The sequence below is a fragment of the Xiphophorus couchianus genome, chromosome 3 (genome assembly GCF_001444195.1).
Source record: "Xiphophorus couchianus chromosome 3, X_couchianus-1.0, whole genome shotgun sequence".
Classification (NCBI taxonomy): Eukaryota; Metazoa; Chordata; class Actinopteri; order Cyprinodontiformes; family Poeciliidae; genus Xiphophorus; species Xiphophorus couchianus.
Genome location: NC_040230.1, coordinates 9,130,309 through 9,145,296, shown reverse-complemented (window position 1 = coordinate 9,145,296; position 14,988 = coordinate 9,130,309). Strand labels below are relative to the sequence as shown.

General features: G+C 38.2%; 1 protein-coding gene across 1 annotated transcript; it reads left to right on the top strand.

Moving 5' to 3' along the window:
- The first annotated feature begins 9,470 nt into the window (after window positions 1–9,470).
- pou3f1 (POU class 3 homeobox 1) lies at window positions 9,471–12,565 on the top strand. The gene has a single exon (XM_028013584.1). It carries the CDS (start codon window positions 9,617–9,619, stop codon window positions 10,742–10,744), a length of 1,128 nt encoding a protein of 375 aa, XP_027869385.1. The 5' UTR covers window positions 9,471–9,616; the 3' UTR covers window positions 10,745–12,565.
- Window positions 12,566–14,988: the final 2,423 nt, after the last annotated feature.

The window sequence follows — 14,988 nt, the reverse complement described above, 5'->3', positions numbered from 1 at the left end:
CACCACTGTGACTCAGAGGATAAGAACACAAACACTTAAAATCATGACATCAAGCAGATGAAAAACCGGCAGACTACCTCTGATAAGATAAGAATGCCAAATTAAATTGAGTGAAGATGAGAACCTACCTAGTTTACATTTGAATATTTGCACATACAGTAAAAAACTGGGGCAGTATGTGCAAGATACATTCATTCACTCCTACAGAGTCCGTTGGGGGTCGTGGCCTCCATGCTGGCAAGCAGCTCATCACTGCGGGGCCTGTCAGGAGACAAGAAGACAGAAAAAGGTAGTCAGTTTCCTGGACTTTAATGATAAAGGGAGAAGAGAAAGGCGCTAAATCCAATTCACCTCTTTCCCCTGATTCTTAGCCCTTAAACCCATACGACACTAAGGGGAAAGGCGTCTCAATTGTTTCTGAAGGGAAGGCGACAGCAAAGGGGAATGGCTTTCTAGCCCTTAAATGCTGAGTTTTCTTAGAAGTACACTTAAAAAATGTAGGAAAAACACAGGACTTACAGTTCCACACACAAAAACAAACATTTTCCCAGATCAGGGGTTTTAGCATCGTAGTGACCACTGTAATGAGTGAACTGGAGTATTTGATATGTTCTCTATTAATGTTGGTCATAGTTAATCAATTTAAAAATATAAAATTTAAGAAAGAAAAGTAATAGAAATACAGTATTTCTCCTTTTAGCATATGTAAAACCGTTAATATTTAGTTTGATGCATTCTGATGTATTCCTGTGAAATACCAATATACAAAATAAATAACATGTTGACATGGCATAAGAATATTTGCAGAAGGACTGATCATAAATATATTTAAAATATCAAAGATCTATACACATTTTAAAAACATTGCACATATTTATTTCTTGTTCTGGTAACTTTGGTATTATGTTTTCAATGTCAGCCTACATGGGTGGGAATCCTTGTAGGCTGACATCTGCTACAGGGTTGATAACTGTTTACATGACCTGTAACATTAAGTCATGTATGTCCATATTTTAGGAATGAGCAAAAACCGATCTTGAATGTGCTTCTTGAACGAGTGTAAATTGGACATTTTAACTGCTACCTGCTCAAGAGCTATGAGTATTTTCAGAGAGTACCTCATAAGGTATTTATATCCCTTAAACTTTCTCAGTTTTGTTACAACTATAAATTTCTATTAATGTTATTGTGATTTTCATAAGACAAGACCAACACATAGTCGTGTCCTACTGAGAAATGAACCTCCTCCCTAGTCTGCAATCAGCTTTTTCATACTTTGATTTAGGTTTTCACCATTAGCTTTTTTTATAATTGTGCAAAAAAAGGTACTTTGATCATCTCTGAGCAGATTAACTTCTCCCATATTGTTGCATTTAGACGTTCTTTGGGGAAATGTTTAAATGTGAATTCTTATTCATTCAAATAAGCTTTTTCCTTAACACTCTTGTATAAAGGGCAGATTTGCAATTTACAATTCACTTGACAGATTGAATAGTGATCTTTGAGATATTCAAAGTTTGAGATTTGTTTTATTATTCGAACTGTGGCTCATAATTCCATATATTTTCTTAGACCTATAGTTCCTTGGTCATTATGAAGCTGTTTGATCACTAATGACGTCTAGCAAAAATGTGAGGCCTTCACTAATAGCTGTAATTGTGCTGAAATTCAATGCATACATGTGGGTTCTATCTATTAATCGAGTAACTTCTGGTTGGTTGTAAATGATTTTATTCAGTGGTTTCAGTGTAAATGGTAATTAAAACATTTGTGCAAAACATTGTTCAAATTTATTTGTCAATAATTTGAACAAAAAACTATGCATTATTATATTTTTCATCTTCACAATTAGAATAGAATAGAATAGAATTCAACTTTATTGTCATTGCAGTGTCACAAGTACAAGCAACGAGATGTAGTTTGCATCTATCCAGAAGTGCTCTACGAGATATAAATATTTATTTACAGATGTACAAGACTATGTATGTATGGACTATAAGGGGTTATAGCAAGAGAGATGCACTACCTGCATTTATTTGTCACTTAAACTCTCAATGCAGTACAATATGTTGTTGTCATTGCATTGTGAAAAAGTTCAAGAAATGAGAACAAGATGCTGTAAGATGTGAAGTGTATCTGCCATGAAATGTCTCCAGATAATGCAAGTCAGTTCCGCAATGATATAATGAAATAAATGTATATTGTACCTTTGTTGATTTTTTTTTCTAATGTGAACTTTAATACTCATTATGTTAAATGTGTAATGCACAACATTTCGAAATATCAAACTTTGATTTATTTAGAACATTTTAGTTGAGTTGTGGTGAACTTATTGAGAGTTCCCGAAGTAAATTCTGACATGGAACCCATACAGTCATTTGCTGACTCTCTTTGGATTTATATAGAAATAAAATGTGCATCGTAAAAAAACAACTGAACTGGCACCTTTACGTGTACTGATTCTGCTGATCTGGATAAACACATACTTTACAGTGTGAAATTTGCAAGTTCTGAGCCATAAGTCAGATTTACAAACTCCAACTTCCTGTGCATTGATAATGGAAACCCATCATCCAAATCCACAAGATCGTCCAGAAGGAAGTACGACAAAGAAATAATGACAGATAGCTCTTGATGATCAAGAATGAATGACAGGGAAGGAAAGAAAGGAAGTTAGAGCCCCAGATGTATGCCGGTGCATGCATCAAGCATATCCCTCCACCTCCTACCCCTCTCCTTCCTTCTCTTGGCCAGGAGCTGTTTACCTCTCTATCAGCAGCGCTCTCTGAAAGCAGGGACCCCATCCATATTCACCGGCCTCAAATTCCTCTGCTTATCTCCCCCCCAACCCTTGAAAAACCTCCTCGTGCTCTTCTCTGCACATACATACATACATAAACACGTCTTTATGGAGGCGAGAGGCAAACGCGCCAGGCCAGGAGGGGGTCGGGGATAAGCATCACCTTGAATTCAAAGCAGAGGATTGGGGGTCCTCAGTGGGCAGAAGAACAGGCAGCAAGGCGCATGGACTGAAGCTCACACTGGCATGACACAGACAGGTAGACTGAGGCTTTATAGGCTCTGAGTCCAGATGTGTGCATCTTTGGTAATTCAAAGGATTTGAAAATAGGGGCATGTTGTTGTCAGAAAGTGCCTAAAAGTGTGTATCTAAAGTATGGACTTTCAAATTGCATGTCCAAATTTGATTTCTAAATAAGTTCCAGAACAACTAGTGAGAAGGAAATGTTTTCTAATAAATGTGCTCGCACCAGTTTGCCAAAGATTGCAGATTTTCTCTTTTATGTCTGTGGGAAACAAAATCTTGAAAAATATGTAATCAACTGGTCAGACCTTAAAGAAAACTGGAGACAGCTATCAACCAAGAAAAATGTGATTGATCCACCTCTTTTTACACCCCTTATGCAACTTAAATGAAACTTTGAGAATACAATTATTTATGACCCTAAGACACTAACTTTTGATGAACTCTATTGTTTTTTTTTTTTACTTTGACTTTATCTTTTTTATGCCTCAACAAACATGGCATATTTCTTTGGGCACAAGAATAAACAAGGAAATTGATCTTAGCACGCAACAGCACTAAAATATTAAAACAAATGAAGTAAAACTCACAGGCTTCCAGGAATTTCTCTGACAATTAGCCTGCTGTGTAAAATGGCACTGCCTGTTTTCAATAAACTGCTTACGCCAGTATTTATATGGAACTAATTGTGTTTTTTTTTTTCTGCAATCCATCTTTGCATCGTTTTTCCAAAATCATTATTTCTATATGTTACTTTTCATATTATAGCTATTATATTACTACAAATATTTTCTTTACTTTTAAAGAATTTAATTATACAAAATTTCAATAATTTCATTTTTTTTAAAAGTTGAGCCAGTTTAGTAGGATACATTTATTTATTTATTTATTGTTTTGGAAATGTGTCAAATCTACTTGTTTGAAAATACACAATATAGAAAGATAACATCATAATCCAACATGCTGCTGTGAATGTGTAATTGTAGTGCCCTTAGATGGTAATTTGGTCATCATATTTGTAATGATGAAGATGTGTCAAAAGAAGTTATGTTTAAATTATTGAAGCACGTTTTGTAACTAACGCATAATGCATGTATATTATATGCAGGAAGCTATCCTGTTTGTGAAATACATTTTTTGAGTTATTGAGATTAAAATTCCAGAGCATTTCAGCAGTTTCACATAGATGTAGTTTTGATGGAATTTTGAGGACTAGATGACTTCCCACATAGCCTATGGATACATACTTAAATGTTTTCTAGATGTTAGGCCTGTGTTAGCTTGCTTCCTCTCCGTTTTGGTATGACTTTTTGCTAACAACATGCATCTATGTGTTCCAGTTCATAGTTTGTTGACATAACTTACAGATAATTTGTTCTCTTGCTTTTTAAGCTAATTACTTTTCTTGAAGATATTAATCAATATTTACAGTGTGCCATGGTTCTGTCCTCAAGTCTTACTGATGCAGTTGTTGACTGAGGTTCATTTGAGAATGCCGTAATAATAAGGTGTCGATAGGATCTGGACTGGCTTTTGTTATTGTTATCACTGATCTATTGTAAAGTTTTTATGTTCTTTAAAAACAATAATTTTAAAATAAATTCTAGGTGTAAAAAGGTGAATCCAAAAATCTCCAAAAGCTTTCATCACACAAAAAACTTTCTGTTTAGGCCACCTCAGAGGTTCCTGACAAATCTAATTGGATTATCTGTTATTCCCAACATGGAGATTCAAATGAAGTGGTCCAAACACTTATGATGGTGGCTGCCTTGAAAAGGAGGGGGGAGTGGGAGACCAGCTGATAAGCTCTGTGAGTACAAGTTGAGGGCTCAAAGAGCGCTCCGGCAGCAGAGACACATGGAGCAGGAGGGGGGAACTCTAGCCCGCTTCCTCTGCGAGCCATGCGTTGTTTTGGGATTGAAGTTGGGAACTCTCTCCTCTACTAATTGCGCACTGGTGGTTTTCATGAATATTCATTCTGGCGTGTTCAGACCCCGCCTAATTAGCCGGGAGATAGAGGAAGAAACTCGCACCTTTTACCACAAGAGAAACACACACCCCCCTTCCTTAGCTGCATTCTCAAGGGGATGCTGGCAGAGTAGCCCAAGTTCATTAGCCAAAAAAGAAAGAGGAAAAAAGTTACCTGAAAAGAGCAGGACGATTTAGTGTTCAAAATGGATGGCCTACAAGCAGCTTTTTCTTTTGGCGATTGCATATTTAGTGCTTATTACGCATGTCTGTCAAAAACAGTGAAAACAAAATACAATTATCTGATTGAACGACTTGGTGGATATTATTCCACTGTCTGCAGGAGGTACATCGCATGAATTTTAACATCTAAACACGCTCCTGCTGCTGTCCCAAATGTTCCCCCTGGAAATACGAAAAAGGATTATTGATCTGCAGTGAGGCTGAGTACAAATCAAGGATCTCTTCAGAAAGTTTTAAAAAGGGGTGACCAGATCGGTGGGGTGGGGGGAGCACTTATAATCATGAGGTAGCACATCAAAACTGAAAGTCATAAGAGAAATACAGGAGTTTTATTTTGATGTTGCAATGAATCTCTACTACATTCCTAGAACTTGCTGGAGCTCAAGGGGACCAAACAGAGGGGACCTCTTGGCAGACCCTCAACATACTCTGTTCCCAGGTGGCTATGGTTACCTTTTGTCCTATGCTCTTAGAAAGTTCACCTATATGGTTGTATTTTGGCAAACAGTTTCTGACCAGATGCCTATTATTTCCTTTGAATGCCTATTTATTTTTCTTCACTTTTTTTTTATACTTCTGCTGTATCCAAATGTCAAAAAATGGTCTCATTGGTTGGTCTTTCAGTTGTCAGTTGGGATGAAATGCTTAGATCTGCACAAGACCGTTGTACATATGTTTTCCAAGAATTTTCAATACCTCCACTGAATGAATCTAATATGAATCTGGGCACTCAAGGGGCCAATTTATTTGAGAAAAGTACATCTGTCAGTGGTAAATTCACTTTTTTCCCCTTTTCTTTTCTATTATAATCTTTTGAGTAATAGGTTTAAATTTATTCTTTATTTATTATGATTTACTTAAAAAGTGAGAATAATTATGTAAAATCTTGAATTTAAAAAAATAAAAGAATCAAAATATGATATCAATAAATAAATAATATGTCTTCTCTAACAAGACGTCTTGCTAGTATGAGAGATTGTAGCCCCAAAGCCCCCGGGCCCCACCGATCCGACCCCCCCTTAGAGACGCCACTGGTATGAATTAAAATAGATTTACGCGTCAGAGCCGGTTTAAAACCCGCAAATTCAGAAACTGCATTTCATTCATTTTATTTTAAAATTGATTTCTGACTTATTTTTTTATCGTCTATCTGAAAATGTCAGAAAATGCAAAGACAGTTTAAGAAACTCGTTAGACGCTTTTATCATGTTTTTTTTCCCCCTCTGCACATCCCACAGCAGACGGGAAATGAGAGAGGAACTTCCTGTCTCCTGACAATAAATGCTTTCTAAATTTCATAAATTACAGAAACTGGAAAATAGTTGCATACCTAAGTGAAATATTGATTCAAAATATATCGAAACTATAATTTGGACATAAAAACGTAACATACAGTTTGAATTACAAGTCTCAACTCGTTCCGCTTTTCTCATTTTCTGTAACGCATTCCCACATCTGTATCATAAGGAAAACTGGCAAAAAGTCAAGAATAAATCATAAAATCATGATGTCATATAGATACAAAGAACACTTATTTTTCCTAAAGGAGGTCACTCAACTTCCTCAACACTCATCTCCGCGGTTCACACTCGGAGCGCTCTGTAATTTCATCCTTTATACACTTTTTTTTTTTTCTTTTCAACCCATCATATCGCGCTCATTTGCAGCCGTCTTTTGCCGGAGCGGCCCGTCCCTTCACAGCTGAGTTTTGTGTGATCCCCTTTCATCGGGCGCACCATGGAAACCTTGTGCGTCCTGGCAAAAATGCACCTCAGCGCAACAACAAGGCCGTATTCTTCCCCCTGCAAAAAAGGGCCCAAAGCATCTGGAGCTTTTCTCTTTTCCAGCAGCTCGTCACTGGCATGGCAAAGCACAAGCCTCGGTCTGTGTGACAGAAACCAGCGCTTTTTATAGACTGGAGGAGACAAGAGTGACTGAATGGCAAACGTCTTTATTAACTGTGAGCTGCGTGGAGCTGCGGGTCCCTCAGAGCAAGCGACACGCTGGATCTCTCGGGGGTTTTACGCACAGATTCCAAGAAGTTTGCTGTTTGGAATATCTCGAAATATCAATATTATATATTGCTTTCTCATTTTTATAACATTTCCGTACTCTACTCAAACAACTAATTGCATTTTTAAAAGCCTTATTTTATGATTGCATCGCAGACAACAGTATTCCATACGTCCTCCCCCCCTCCCCCCCGTCAATTTACACATTCAATTAAGCATTTTTAATGTGTTTTTACGAGTGTCGCACAGTGATCACTGATTTCTCTCTTTAAAAAATCACGAGGTAACAGATTGGATTTACTTATTGATAAATTGCAAGAAGACGCATGAAGAGTGTCCCCCACTTATTCCAATAAATATATAAAGGACGCGTGGGCAAAAACCACGCCTTTCCGGAGATGATGACGAGCACCTGTGACCCCGCCAACATTTTGCGCACAAACGCACACCCCCTCACACACACTTTCACACATGCACACCACACTGTTAGCGTAGGAGACAAGGGTACAGCGAGGACGCATCCACAGCAGAAAAGAGACAACTTACCGTTTAGTCATGAAGCCCCGGATTAAAATGAACACCAGAGCCGAGTAACTCCTGTAAAGAGAAAAAAGGAACAGTCGCATGGGGCTGAGATAAAAAAGGGGAAAAAAACCCACATTGCTTTTAGGTGAATGATTAAAATGGGACCTTCCCCAAAAAGCAGCTCCTGTTTTAGAAGGAGCGGAACATGCGCCTGATTGCAGAGTTTTGGGCGAATGGAAGGGGAGAGATGTAAGATTTGTTTAAAGCCCCGCATTTCCATTTAAGAACGTGATTGTGTTTGCAAAGATCCCTTTCAATCTTTGCATCCCCACCACCGCCACGTCCTCCCCCTCCTCTCTCTACCCCTTCAGCGTCTCTGAGGCTGCTTTGCAATTCATAGAATTGGTAATTTGCTATTGGGACAAAACGTGAAGGGAAAAATAATCAGATCAACCGGGTGAGGAAGAGAAGAGTAAGCCAGGAGGAGGGAAAAAAAACAAGAGATTTATCTCTTTAAGTTGCAATGCTTCAAACGATAAATGATATTTGAAAAACATTACAAGAGTTGAGTAGAACATCTAGTCGGGAATTATGTTGAAATTAAATTAGATTGTCTTGTTATAGATAACGATCACGAGGAAGTAATAATTTCACCTACATTTAAAAATAAAGTCCTATTTGGGGGCACGTGTAGAAAGTTTTAAAGCGGTGGCCGGATGGGGGGCACGTATAGTATTTGAGTGGCACATCAAAATTAAAATCTATAACACAATTTCAAGAGCTTAATTATATTGTTGTCATATTTTTGGAGAGGTTAGAGTTGGAGTGACATTCAAAACTTGCAGAGACGGAAGGGCAAATAAATCTACATAATAAAACCTTATCTTCTATGTTGTTAAATATACATTGTAACAAATATTTCTCAAATAAGGTTATCAAATTTAATGGGTGCTGGAGCCGAATAATGTGAATACTCCCTGTTTTAACATTTCACCTGCACGCTGCAGAGAGTCAGAGAAAAGAGCCCCAAACAGAGAGCGTGCATCTTGGCCTATCATAACTAAGTGATGAGGTCTTACAACACTGAAAATTACTGGAGACAATACAAATAAATGACAGACGTGGAGGCTTTTGAAACAGAGCAAATGCTCTCAAATTTGTCACACCTTTTCTTCTTTCTAAAGCGCTCACAGACGCATCACATCAGCTTATTTGCGCGCCTCTCGTCGTGTGGGAGGCTGCAGAGCTGGAGAGGATCGCGCCTCATAATCTGTTTAAAATGAGGAGCGCTATAATCATCAGTGACCTATTATAAAGGTGCACGTGTGTGTGAGTGTGTGCAGATGTGTAGGGGTGTGTGTGCGTGTGTGTGTGTGATAAAGACAGAGGGGGGGCAACCCTTCAGAAAGATCTCCGTACTCCCCCACGTGGTTATTTGCAAAACAACCGATCCGAACCTGTGGAAACCCAATCAGACCCCGCTGCTGCAGCTCCTGCTCACCTTCTACACCGAGAACATTTAGAAGACACGCAGAGTCTGTGAGCAGGTGCGCACAGAAACTCAAAGAGACATTTCATAAGTAGAACATATGTTTTTTCTCTAACATATGTAAAACCGGACCTCCATCCATCGCGCACGCCGTCCTCTGAAAGCGTGCGCCTATTGAGTTTCTCTCCAGTGGGCTTGAGTCGGAGAGGAGCCAATACAAGCCGAGGGGAGGCGTGTCTTCGCTCTTCCCGAAGACCTCCCAGAGCAGGTTGTTGCGTTTTTGGCTCTAAAGCTCGGAGACCTCCGAAGCGCTCGTCAGTTTTCCAAGTTGGAGCCATGGCGACAACAGCTCAGTACATCCCGAGGAATAACTCCTTACCGTCCAACCCGCTCATGCATCCGGATTCGGACAGGATGCACCAGGGGACGACCTACAGAGAAGTGCAAAAAATGATGCACCACGAGTACCTGCAGGGGCTCGCGGCCACCAATACGGGGCATCCGATGAGCCTGACGCACCATCAGTGGCTGCCCACCTCCAACACCGACTGGTCCAGTGGCACCCACATCGGTCAGCAGGAGCACAAAGCCAGCGTTCAGGCGAGCAGGGAGGACTTGACCAGCGGCTTCCACCACAGATCTCACCTGGTGCACCAGCAGTCGCAGAGCGCGCACCACGGTTCGTGGGCGCCCGCTACTACTCACCACCTGTCCCCGCTGTCCCCGGCTTCTAACAGTCACCAGTCGCTCGTCTACTCCCAGCCCGGATACACAAACCTCAACGCGATGTTGAGCCCACAGCCGGGCGCCCTGCACCACGGCATGCGGGATCCGCTGCACGACGAGACAGGCAGCCACGATAACCAGATGGAGTCGCCCCAGCAGGCTTTTAGCCACCACCAGGACCACTCGGACGAGGACGCGCCCAGCTCCGACGACCTGGAGCAGTTCGCCAAGCAGTTCAAGCAGCGGCGGATCAAGCTGGGCTTTACGCAGGCGGACGTGGGCTTGGCCTTAGGCACCCTGTACGGAAACGTCTTTTCTCAGACCACTATCTGCAGGTTCGAGGCGCTGCAGCTCAGCTTCAAGAACATGTGCAAACTTAAGCCACTGCTTAACAAGTGGCTAGAGGAGACAGACTCGAACACGGGGAGCCCCACCAATTTGGACAAGATCGCCGCGCAGGGCAGGAAACGAAAGAAGAGAACCTCCATTGAGGTTGGGGTGAAAGGGGCGCTGGAGAACCACTTCTTGAAATGCCCAAAGCCATCCGCTCACGAAATCAGCACTTTAGCCGGCACTCTGCAGCTGGAAAAAGAGGTGGTCCGCGTTTGGTTTTGCAACAGAAGACAAAAAGAGAAAAGAATGACACCGGTGGGGGTCCCGCACCCGAATATGGAGGACGTATATTCCCAGGCAGAGACCCCTCCACTACACCGCACACTACAGAGTCCTGTGCAGTGACTGTTTTCATGAACAATCCGAGCATTTAGAGAGAATAAAGGAAAGGGACAATGGAGTTTTACAGTATTTAAGTTGAACTTTTGTTCTCCGGATAGGAAGAGAGAGAGAAAAAAAACAACAAAAAACAAAAAAACACAAGATCAGTTTTTCCTTTTAGTTTTCGGAGATTAAGTTAATCAGATATAAAAATCAGAAGGGAACATGATAGGGAAACAGAAAAAAATCGCTAAAACTGATTCCATGCGCATTCAAATTGAAGCAAATATCTTTTATTTACCAAAATCAAAGAGAGGAGAAAATATATCTAAAGTAAAAGTTGGCTGTACTGAAATGTTAGACTCGATCTCCTCCTCCTGGTGCACCATGAACTCTTGGACATCACTAGAATGAGGTGATCGTCTGAAAAATGATTAACACTGGAGACACTGGATCACACTGAATAAACTTTTTTGTGCTTTTTTCAGTCTCAAACTGCTCAACCAGATTTCTGAATATGAGTGCACACTGTCATTATAATATAATTATTTTTTATGTCTTTTTGCAAATACTTTAACTTAAGTGTCTTTACCTGCAAAAACAGTGTTTTGAATTTTGCTCATCATTTGCTCATCAGAGCAGTTTGTTTTGTGTTTAATGGTTTGCTGTTTTTCCTGTTTCCTTGATGGTGGATAAGTGTTTGAAAATCTTGAATTAAACATCTGTCAGATACATTTACAGTTAAAGTCCAATGCAACAGAACGTTTAAAGTTCTGAGGGCATGCCTTAAAAATAATAAATAAATAATAATAATAAAATGTTTTCCAACTGATCACGTCGAAATGTGCAAACAGCATCAGACGCTAAAATTTCTGCTTTTTTTATTTTTAAATTCGCATTTTGTTTTTGTTCTTTTTAGAAAATATATTCTTTGCATGGAGCACTTATTTTTTTTCGCTAATATTATTGTTATTATTATTTTATTGTTTGTTTATAAAAGTGTTGTTTCTGTCACCGAAACTGTCTGCTAGTCTGCTAAAACTCAAACATTTCAAGAAAACATTTGGTCTAACAATAAAACCGAAGAATAACTCAGGTAACTGTAGAATATATCACGCCTGTACATGATTTGCTGTTTGAATCTGATTGCATCTCTACCAATTACCTTCGTCCCATAGAAAACCTGTATTATTTTAGAAGGCTGTGCTCGGAGAAAAAGGGGGGAAAAAACAACGGTTTTTTTAAATCTATTTATTTTGTTCTCTTTCGACTTGTAAGGAAATCTGAAAATCTCATGCGTTGTGTCATTTCTCAATGTTGGACCAGTTAAAAAAAAATAATGATAATAAAAAAATAATGAAAATAAATAATACAGCAGTGCTTTTCAACACTAATGAGGGGTACTTTTTTTTCAAGAAAAAAAAAAAATAATAAAAAGAAACGTTTTAGAGAAAATGTTGCCAGGATTATTTCCGATCTGTAAATATGTCCAATATGTAAACTTGTATTTGTTCTGAGATATTGTTTTTGTTTGTTTGTTTGTTTTTCTTTCTTTTCTTTTTTTTTTTTTCCGGGCAGTTTTGTACACTTACTAATTCCAAGAAGATATTTTAATATGATTTCATTTATGAATCTGACCATTTATATATATAAATATTTATTTCCTCAAAGTGTTTGGAGCTCTTTTTGTTTGTTTAGCTCTGTCGATGGTTTTGTTGTGGATTTCCTTTTTTTTTCTTTATGACATTGGTTGTTTGTTGATTGCTAAATGTAGACTGCAAAGTCACATTTATATTTATGTTATAGTAATATTTTATTACTTACATAAAACATATATACAAGAAATTGTCTTTTGTCTTCATTTGAATCCAAAGCAATCGCTGTTTTGTTACCGTTTATTGTACAGCATCACCAGGCAAACAGAATGAACATGAAGCTGAGGCAGATCAGATTTTTTTTTTTTTCTGTTTTTCTATTATTATTTTTTTAGGTGCAGTGATTGGTTATGTAACAAAGCATCGTTTGAAAGCAGAAGCTGTGTGTACATGTGCTGTTTAAGGGAACTGACAACAGTTATTTTACCTCAGGCATTCCCTGCTAACTTCAGTCTGTGACGCTCTTCAAGTCTTTGTGAAAACGCAGAATTAAATTGTGCAATATTAATACGAAATTATTGTCTTTTTATTGTGGTACTCCTATGTTGTTGTTCTGATTCGTTTAGAAAAGGCCAAGATAGGCATTCTTCATTTAGCTTCTCCCACCCCCCCAATATAAACTATCAGATGACATGTTTTAGGCTTTGAAGGGAGAATTGTGAGACTCTTTGATCTGGCAGAGAAAAATGCCTGCAGGCGCTAAATCAACTAAAGATAAAGAGAGAGAAAAATACACTTAAAGGCCCAAGAGTTGCTAAATGGATGAATAGGGATTTACAATCTGCAGAATTTTTAAATGTATTACTTAGTAAATCATTGACTTCTATGTTGCAAGAGCGCGATGTTTAAGTCCTATATTGCTTTTTAATTCAAAATTTTAATTCCAAAGTGGATTTGACCAGATGTTGTCATTTTTTTTCTGCGGACGATCTTTCCCCCAGAGACAGCACCTAATTCTGAATTAAACTACTGGCCTTTATTTTTCCTTCCACCACAATTTGGAAAAATTCGTTCAAATACAACACCACGAAAAAAACCCGTAAAAATGTGCAAAACAATGAATAAGCTTGTGAACCACAAGACCTGATTTCTTTTTCTTTTTTTTTTCTTTCAAAAGGTTAATGGAAATTTTGCCTCGCGATTCATGTTTTATTATTATTTCGTTGCCAAATTCCAAAACGAAACCGTGACAAAGAGTTTGCTTGAAGTTTTTCAACAAAACTTCTTTCACATCCTGGATTTATTTACATGTGAGTTATTTTTTCTGTCTATGAAACCGAACTTTGAGTCCGCGAATATTTTTTCGTTCATTTGCTCCAGTGCAGTTTGGGTTCAAACCTGGTTTTCTGCGCGTCTTTTGCGCAACTGAAACGACCAGCTGACATTTACAGCGACAACATAAAACGGCAACCTGCATTTTATGTGGCTGTAAAGTGAGTGTCAAAAAGGGATATTTTTAAGTGACAGATGTAGTCAGTCTGCTGGAGAAAGACACGCTTAGGTGGACATCGATTTGCCAAACAATAACGAGTCAAAAGCTCCACCTGCTGGTTAAACTGCGGTTGTTCAACATGGTACCTGGATCTCAGATTCTCGAAAGATCATATTCCAAGCGGAACATCCACACAGATTATTGTGTTTCTGAGTTTCTTTCGGTTTCAGTTAAATAACGTTAATAAGTGAACTCATTTAGGCAAGGAATCATAAAAAATAGTTTTTTATCAATGTGTTTTTTGAACAAGCAAACTTATTTAATTTACTCATGACACCTATTCAATCATTGACTACTTTATTGTCGTGTATTTTTTAGACCTTTAATTGTGTTTCATTTTAAATAGCATTGTTTTAGATAATTAACATTCACCTTTTTTAATTGCTATGTTAACTGTAATAGTGAAAAAGATATATTTTTAACAATGGAGGAAAAGATAAATGCCAAAAATAAAAAAATAATAATGAAAAAGTTTGGCTTGTCAAACTAAACTTTTATTTAGTACTTAATCTTTGGCCATTAAGTCGTTGTTGCACTTAATGTGCAAGCAAGCACATTAAATTGGTAAAACAGTTACTGCAAATAAAAGATCAAATCTAGATGAATAAGTAATCAATGAAAAATTTTATAGTGGGTAAAATCTATCAAAGTAAATTTATAATAAAAAAAGTCTTAAAAACATGTCTAGGTTTTAAAACTTTAAATCAGTCAGAATAGCTACAAAGACACCAAACCACAGGTTGTTGTCCAACGTATGACATCAATAAAAATAAAAACTTGTCCACTTGAGGGGTCTGGAAGGTGCATAAGTCAAAATGAAATCAGACAAAGGCTTTGGACTCAGAGTATTTAAAAAATTTAAAATCTCGTAAATTAACTGTAAAATCAGCCCTAAAAGATACAGGAAGCCAGTGCAGAAATATCAAAATCAGAGTAAGCATTGACAAGGATGAGACACAGTTCTTAAAATGTCATTTAATTGAATTGATGTGGTTGCAGTAGAAGTGATAGAAAATAGCCACCCAATGGGTCCTTATAAATGTCGATTATTACATTACAATAGCATTTCCTCCAAAGCATCTCAAGACCGATGATTGATCTATCTTTTTTAGTCAAACTAC